The 9,398-nt window shown below is 37.7% G+C and overlaps 1 protein-coding gene across 1 annotated transcript; it reads right to left on the reverse strand.

Moving 5' to 3' along the window:
* Positions 1 to 401: 401 nt before the first annotated feature.
* Positions 402 to 8,938, reverse strand: rnd3b (Rho family GTPase 3b). Its single transcript, XM_066686508.1, has 5 exons — positions 8,504 to 8,938; positions 8,285 to 8,372; positions 3,870 to 3,979; positions 2,928 to 3,056; positions 402 to 2,286 (listed from the first exon to the last, which is right to left on the reverse strand). The coding sequence occupies exons 1-5, from the start codon at positions 8,621 to 8,623 to the stop codon at positions 2,041 to 2,043; spliced, it is 693 nt and encodes a 230-aa protein (XP_066542605.1). The 5' UTR covers positions 8,624 to 8,938; the 3' UTR covers positions 402 to 2,040.
* Positions 8,939 to 9,398: the final 460 nt, after the last annotated feature.

Raw genomic sequence — 9,398 nt, forward strand, 5'->3', positions numbered from 1 at the left:
TGGTGCACTGGCATTCTAGAAACCATATTTCCACTGCCCCTTAGCGCAGCACTTTAGAGTAAATATCTTTTAAAATCTCATGTTCTCAGGTCCCTAAATTATAGCATAGTCCAGTTGGAGGTTATCCTCCATTACCTAGTTTGGTTAATCAATACTTTATCATGTAAAATGTAGTGTGTTGATGATTTTAAAAAAAATCTACAAGATCAAGGAGAATATCTGGAAACCAATTTTGTTTCTACACATTCGCTCACAACATACATACTACTTTTTACAAGAAAAAATAATTATTTTGCTGTATTTATGTTTATTATACCTACATAATTTTACACAATTTACTTTTTTGGTAGTTTATACATTTCATATGCAGTATGCAAAACCTGTCTTGCACAATCTCCATTTCAGTTTTCTGTTTCGTTGGAAGTGGAATAAGATGAAAGCAGTTTCAGGTGAAGGGAGCAGACGGAGTTCAACCAGAGTGTAACCCGACAAGCCGCTCGCTACCCAACATGCTCCTCACCCCTGCTGAGACCAAAAGAGGCATTATAAACAGGAGGCTGTCTTGAAGAAAAGACATTGGCATCCGCATACAATGTTCCTCCTTAATAAATTATTTTCCTGCATGATGATGAGAAGTTATTAAATGAATTGTTTATTGTGAAAATCATTACACTGTATGATCTTTAGACAAGATAACCTAACACTGCAGTGAGGATTTAATGGCACTCAGTGCTCAGAGTATTACATTTAGACCTGGATGGAGCGCCATCACTCTACAGAATTAAGTGCCCCTGCTCCACAACCCAGTGCTTTCTTTTTATTGGTTTTATTTTTTAGTGACTTTAAAAAAATGGACATCTGATTCTTATAATTTCCCTAGGATCATTTCACATCCATCCACTTTACATTAACATCTTTCTTTTTTAACATTTAAAAAAAATTAATTTCAAAAATTACTTTGAGTGCATTAGCATATCAATTTCTAGAGCTCCTGTGTTCACCCTGTGTCCACGTGGGTTTCCTCTGAGTGCTCTGGTTTCCTCCCAATGTCCAAAAACACATACTGGTAGGTGGATTGGCTACTCACAAGTGTCCGTAGGGGTGTGTGTGTGTTGCCCTGTGAAGAACCGGCACCCCCTCAAGGGTGTGTTCCTGCTTGTTACAGATGAATGAACGGATAAATGAAAGAAAAGATGGGAGATAAATGCATTCTTTTCTGAAATAAGGTCTTCATATAACTGCCTGATCCAAAGTATGCCTTCATCATCTCTCCGATCCTTTGGACGTTACACACACCAAGTCTTTTTATCTGTAGTTGGAACATTTTTAAAGCATTCTGATTGAAAGTAAATTCAGACAGTAGACCATGTAGAATTAATACACACAAAACAGCACACTTCATTTATTGCTTTGTCTTTCATTTACAAAACTTGGCAACAAAAATTCCTCCACATATATTTGTGTACTGTTTGGCTTTAGGCTGTGGTCACATCTGAGATGATCTGATATCACGGTTCATCAAGCTTTACTTTGGTCAAGGGTCACAGACTTGAGGTTAGTGTTACTGGCAATTCAGACACGAGTGGTACAACAAGGTGTGTTAGTTACATCCATATAATAATGGGTGACTTTCCCAAGACTTAATCCACAAGGACACTCTTGAAATAGTGTCTAGGCTCCTCTCTTTTCTGCACATGTTAATGGTCAACTGCAGGAATTCTAAGAATCAGGACTACAGAGATTTGGATGAGCAGAGAGGCCTAATGTTTGAATCCATCAGTCCAGTGCTGCATATATTAAAAAGGGAAATAAGGCTGTAGAACATCAATGAAAGCTTCATCATCATTTATTCACGTCTCGCGTGTTCCAGCCTCAGTGCAGTGAAAAGCCATGGAGTAGCCGCATATACTGTAGCCATCTTCAAGCTGGAGAAAAGTCCATGAATATTCTTATAAAGTGCAAAAACATCTCCCAGTTCATGTTCCATTAATCTTCTAATGGACTTTCTCCCCCAAAGAGTCCTTTTATTGGTTCTTCACATCACATGACAGAGCAGGTTTTCGCCTTGGTCTTGTGCAGACATGACATCGAGTCCAGCTCAGGCCTGTTGGACATGTGGGACGTCCTCTTAGTGGCTCTGGAAGACTTGTGGCGTTTGACGTTCTTGTGGTTCTTGTTGACGCAGGCCAGTGTGGCCACATGGAATATGTCCCTCACACTGTTTTCTGACTGTAACGCAGAGCACTCAATGTAGGGAGCTGAAATTTGCTTAGCCATATTTGAACCCTTGAAAAGAGAGAACAATATCAACGACCAATCAACAAATATGTTCCAATATTTCTTGACAAGCTCCTGTGTTAAATTTGTTAACAAACTTAATACAAAAAAATTACTTGTTTTTCACAAAAAAACTAAAAGATAACTAAATAAAAATAATAATTTGAGGATGAGAACTATGACAAATTGTTTTGCACTGAAAGTCTGATGTGCTCCATCTGTTTACTGTTGTCAGGGCAGCAGCCTGGTGGAATTATGAAGAAGAGTCGACTTAGTCTCGGTTTGTGAGCATCTTCTGCAGCACATTTTACTGTTAAATGTTAAATAAATACAAAATATAACTGAGGAAAAACAAGCCCTCTAATAATAAATAAAATTTTAAAATACATAGCTATAATTAGGTTTTTTTCTTTTTTTAATTAATGATCAAAAAAATGTTTCAACTAAAACTAGGCCAACGCTAACAATTAAATTACTAAAATGGGCTAAAACTAATACACCTTTAAGTCAACAGACTAAGACTACTACTTATATAAGCGGTCAAAATGAACACTTATTGGCTCATGTATTTCTTAAGATACTTGATGATGATCATTCTACTGTTGTCCTTTATTTAATTGTCATTGATTTTCCTTGATTATAGTCCTCACCTGATCATAGGACAGTGGCAGTGCATTTGACAGTTGCACAAATGTTGCCAGGTCTGTGCGCAAGTCTGACTTGCAACCCACCAGGAGTATTTTGGTGTTGGGACAGAATTCCTCAATTTCTCCTTTCCACTGGAAAACAATAAAACATTTTTGTTAATGTGAAGATTGGCCAAAGTTCTATGTCATAATTTTAGCTTAGCTCTTGCAAACCTTTAACAACCAAACTGTCTTAGACAGTAATAGTTCACGTCTAAGGTTCTAATTCTTCTAAAAATTTAATTGTTGAAATTTTCCAACTAATGAATTTCCTCCACAACCACTTTTAACAAATATGTTCTGTATCTTTGAGCTATTTTTCTTCCTCCATATTGATGTATTCCAAGTAAAAATTATTCAAATAACCACTTATGTGTAAGAGCAAGAATATCACCCAACTGTGCAGAACCGCAGTTCTCAAGGACTGAAATCCAATTTTTCTGATCTAAGGAGGTCCTGCAGAAACTAACTTTTGATTCTTCGCTTTTTTTTTTTTTAACCACTCCCCTTTTTCTTTCCACCACAGCTCTGTTCGCCGGCATGGTGCTTAGTCTCGGTGACATCACAAGGTCACACAGCCCTCGACCACACAAAGACTTCACGTCTTTCAGACCAAATGTAAACACGTCCTCACTGGCCCCTCATTCATCCTCCTCACGTGAAAGTCAGGGAATCAAAGCACACCGCCACCTCCCACATATCCCCTCTCCTCTTGGTACGACCTTTTCTCCCACACAAGTCTGGACTGCTTTTCGCAAACCACTTGACTCAGTAATACAAAGCCGAGCCTTGTGAGAGCATCAATAGAAGCTACTGTCTGGCGTCAATCAAGTGGAAACACTGATACTTCACAACTGTCGATGAATCGAACAGTGGGTGAGGGGTGAGAAACCGTACAATACCTACCTTGCGAAGCACATTATCAAGGGTTTCTGGTCGACTGATGTCAAAACAGAGGAGAACGGCATCTGCATCAGGATAGGACAGCGGCCTCACATTGTCATAATAAGGGGATCCTGTAAAATAAGTAAATTAAGGTTACCTTAAAAATACAAAGTGGATGAACGATAAACGCCATAGAAGAATTACCTTTGGCTCTTTATACAACCAGTGGTTTCAAATGTGTTGTTTTAAAGGATCATCCACTGAATTTTTTTGTATGGCATCTCTCCAAAGAACACTTTTTATTCCCAGAAATATTTTTAAGACTGGCTTTACATGGACAAACTTTTATGAAACTTTATGTAGCTTATATCAAACTAGAGCATACAATAAACTTTACTTGACCTGCAGAATTTCATTTGCAACTACCTGTAAAATCAGCCACAACCAACGCAACCATTTCAGCATTGTACCCATTGCTGCTCCACAATTTCACACACTAGAGATTACTTGTGATCAAAGGAAGAAATATATTATGGAAGAAAAGACCAAGATGAAGTTATAATCATCACTGGTCTTAGTGTAGATATTCTTTTTATATTGTCTGCATGGAAATGCCCCAAGCGCATGAACTTAGCCAGATACAATATTTCTACTCAAGGAGTGTCCCTTAAACTTTACATGTCACACTGTACTTTATTGCTGGAATTTAATCTCGAGAGCCCTCTGCTAGACACTATTAGATTTGTTAGTTCCATTCAAAACACTCTCCTCATTTATTTCCTGAAAACACTTTTCCATGAGGTAACTGTCAACATGAACATCTAATCAAAACTATGCCGAGTCGAATCCATTTCTCATAATTATGTTGCTTTAAGCCAGACCTCTTCCTGGAAAGCCATGTCAACATGTTGAAACACATAAAACCGCCACTCTTTGATATTTATCTACCTGAAAAACGGCTCCAACCAAAACAAATTCACAGACTTCACCGAGAGAATGTCTGAACAAAGCTACATGATTTCTTTGCCTAGTAAATATTTCAAAGAGCTGCTGAGCTGTTTTAAGTGAAACTAAACATGTTAAGCTCAGTGTAGCTAGTATATATGTCTTTATATATCTTTTTAGAAAACATTTGCTGATGGTTATGTGTTTAGTTCAATCTCTTTCCAAAGAAAGTATGAGTAATTCTGTTTTTCAGTTTCCTTAAACTGGTTTAAAGGTGGTCAGTACTGGCCCTGTTCACAATGTTAACAAAGGTTAACAATGATAATAGGTGCATTTGAGGCATTGTGTTATCTCTATTAATGCTTTCACACGTACGCATAAGCTCTACAATCCCATAAACCTATTGGGACATCTGATACCCATCTTTCTCTTCACTTCAGCCTTAATTTCTGACAGTGGGATTCCCTCTGCAAGTCACAGTTCCACTAAAAAATATGGAGAGCAGCATATGCACACCAACTTAACTGGGTTACAGCTCTATTCTAGGAGATGACTCTGCTCTAGAAACCAAGAGGGGCTCAAAATGAGTGCAGACTACAGAGTTGAGGTCAGCAGCACATTGAGTTGAAATATTTAACAGTTTCCTTTTTTCAGTCTATTTAAGTAAAATGCTGAGTGTCTGGTGAAGTTCACAGATTTCATTTTCAAGTATTGAGGGGGAAAACTGCATTGAGGGACAGTCTGAGATTCTTGGGACAGCTGTTTTAACTCTGCATTGTTTGGTTTTACGCTAGTGTATGACCTCCTTACAAAAATGTACTAAATCTAATAAGACCTATATGGCAATACCCAGCGGTACATTTTTCAAAACAGAAAAGTTTGCACGGGTTTCACTCAGGTCATCAGTATTACTTTAGAACTATTTATTTTGAGGATGTTTACACAGTTTCGATGAGCTTACATATGTGGAACGAAAGCACAGATCACGTTGGCTGTTGACAGCACTTCCTGCGTTGTGTGTGACTGAGTATGCACTTCATCAGCAAGTCCCATTGGGGACCTCAAAGAAACAGCAATCAGCAGGAGGTCACACATGGACAGACCCTTTAACATTAACTCCTGACCCTCTATTCCACTCCAGTGAACCACCAGGGCAGACAAGACTGGCAGGTTAGCAGACAGCTGTTGAGGCCAGTCCAATAACAACGCCTTGGGGGTAATCATCTCCAGACCTTGAACTGGCACACTCTCAAGATTGAAGGAAAGTATGTGTGAGGGGTGGGAGCCTCTGCCTACACACACTAGGTAAAAAGAAAGAAGCAGAGAGAAGAAATACCATGGCCACGGAACACTTTTGCTGTATTAGATATGATCAGTTTACATTACTGCATATAGGCTGGTAGGAGTAATAGACATGACCTGTGTGAAAACATCTGAGACAACTTAAGCAATACCACAGCTGTAGAATTTACTGGATTCATATATTTATTCTAAACGTTTTCGGTCAGTGACATGTAAGACAATTAATTCAGCAGATTATAAAAGAGACTGGCTAAATGTTGAACAATTTTATAATCATACAATATTTACAAAATAAAAAAAAAAATCTGTCTTTTTAATTTTATGCACATTTGATAATGGAAAAACAGTAGTCGATATAACATTCATTCATCCATTATCTGTAACCTCTTATCCAGTTCAGGGTCACGGTGGGTCCAGAGCCTAACTGGAATGTCAATATAATAATATAAGATTTTTTAGCACTGTTTGCCTTTTTAAAGAACTCCATGTACCTTTTACCCATGGATTTATTTTTAAAAATATGTTTCAGGCAGCATAATTCTAACCATGTCATTAAATAGATTCCTGTGAGGTGGCTGTTAGAGGCATTAAACACTGAACTTGTCTGGTTCAGTACTGTGAGCTAGCTAGACTCTAGAATGGAGAATGTTTGATCAAATCACTCTGAATTCTTTAAAATATTATTTGGAAAAATGTGTGGAATTTCCTTTCCACATCAAGCCAGTCATTTTTCAGCACTGATGTATGTTTTAGTTCTGCGAACCAACTGCTTTCCAAACACATAGAATCTAGGTGGAGCCAGATAGAGAACATAAGGTTTCTATAACGTCGTGTGAAACGATCCCATCCTTGCCAAGGTTTCCAACATTCCAGAGGCACCACGTCACTCAGCACTGGGATCTTATCTGGGACATGTACAACAAGGCTGAAAAACTCAGGTCAGACTCACAGCCCTCTTCTGAACACTAAAGGCAACTTATAAGGACCTTGATTGTCAGCAGAGCTATACCAGGTATTTACTCCAGGGGTTAAGGAGCCGATCTCCCTCACCACAAATGAGATTCTTGCTTAAACGTTTCAATGCCTTTTACTGTCTCTGTAAACTACATATAATACAAGTGAACATACACGTGAAATAGCATACATAGAATATTGTGCCAAAGCACATAAGTAAATTATTTAAACCCATGTGCCTTGGCAATATATAAGACAGGCTTATAAAATCATTAGAAATATTAGAAGTATAACTGAAAATAAATCATACCTTAAAGAATAAAATAACATGATAATATCACAACAAAAGTTGGTTCCAGTTTTATCCTTACTGACCACTCTTCATTTAACATGATGGACAGTACTGATGAAATAAAACAAGATATTGGAAGGCAACTACAGTAAAACATGGTTAAGGAGAATAAAGCCTAAAATAAGCAGGATTACAGATTTGTTAAGGCCTTCACAAATAAGTGGTACCATGCAACTCAGTTTAGCATATTCTGGAGTATCTCTAAAAGCAAAAAACATTGTGTTTAATATCTCAGAAAACAAGAGTGGATAGAAAGTCAGTGAAAAGTTTAGTTGAAGTGGGCTGCTGCCCAAATATTTCTCCTGTGCAAACATCTGGTCATCTCATATCTCTTATTGCATTCTAATGGAGATTTCAGTAAAATTTCACACCATTTCCCATCTAAGACTTAGACAAAAACTAACACACTTCTCAGCTTTTATAAAGGAAATAAATATAATTTCTCGGTGGGATAAAATATTAATGTCTGCATTTTGTCTATTTTTTTCCAACTAAATCTTATGAGAACCACCTTTAGAGACACCCTCTTTCAATTATAGTGTTTTATCTTGTTAACATGTCCATGAGCATTTCCACTTTGAATCTGTAGTGTACCGAAATCTTAAATGGACAAATTCAGTGAGTTTTCCAAACTGTTGGCAACTGATGGAGTCATTGGAGACAGAGGTAGCAATTAATTGCATATTCATATCTCCATGTGTACTCAATTAAACGTGAAGGTTTTGGAAACGTCATTTTGATTAACTTAAATGGTATAATCGAAGACCAGATTGGAATTGAGTCTTCTGAGCCATAAACATACAAATTCACGGTAATGAAATATCCCTGTTTTTGTTCAGCTAAAAAAGTTTATATAGCAGCACTTGAACAGAATGAGGCTTACCAGATGTGTCCCAAAGACTAAGCTCCACTCTCAGGGAGTCAATCTCAAAGCTGGCTGTGTAGTTCTCAAACACCGTGGGAACATAGCTCTGTCGAAAAAGAAAGATTTTAAAAGCCTTTTCTTGGAGTAGTACACATATTTTGATAGATGTAACACATTTTACTGAGTACAAACCCCGCCTAACACTCTGAATGTAACTTTTCAAGTTTTCAGACACACCTCTGGGAAGGAGTCCTTGGCGAAAACACTCAGCAAACACGTCTTCCCGCACTGGCTGTCGCCCACCACAACCATTTTACACTTCATATCGTGTTTTGAATCCATTTTCGGGTACTTCATGACACTGGAAACTTCATTTTATTCCCGATATATTTTCAGTGAGAAACACTTGCCCTCGAGGCTTCTCCAGACGTTCAACGTTCACTTAAAGTTACACTCCTTCAGGTGATAATTATTCGACGTTTTAAAAATTAAAACAATGAAATGCGGAGAATATGAACCGTTGACGTTTCAAAAGCTCATCTGTATCCTCATAAAAGAAAAAAAATCAGGAAAACGAGTCGTAATAAACAGCTTTAAAACAAACTAAACGGTAGACAGAGTTTTAAAAAAATTCTGACATCGAAGTTTCCGCTCTGCTCCGTTGAGTCCGGTCTCCCAGACTCAACTGTCAGAGGTTGCTAAGAAAACGCAGCTCCGCTTAGCGGAAAGCCCCGCCTCCTTTACTACGATTGGCTACTCGCTCGTACTGACAAAGATTCCAGCCAATGGGTAGTAGGGGAAGTCCATTCTAGTGCATCACAACGGTTGCCCCTCGTAGTGCACGAAAAAGAAATTTAGAATAATATATGATTTTGCTTTTTTTTTTAAATAAACGTGCAACCGTTTTTGATATAATATAAAATATTTTTATAAAAGAAAACACGATTTATTTCTCCATATAACTGTGATACACGTTCTAATATAGTGCTGTTATTTCTTATGTGTGTAAAAATCACTCTGACAAAGTAGGCAACCTAATGTATCAAATTTCATAGTTAACTTAAATGCAGTTTGAAACCCTTAAATTTAGTACCAGACCCTAAGATCTAGACATAGTGAGGAGAAAGGAGCC

This window comes from Hoplias malabaricus, chromosome 12, assembly GCF_029633855.1.
Source record: "Hoplias malabaricus isolate fHopMal1 chromosome 12, fHopMal1.hap1, whole genome shotgun sequence".
Lineage (NCBI taxonomy): Eukaryota > Metazoa > Chordata > Actinopteri > Characiformes > Erythrinidae > Hoplias > Hoplias malabaricus.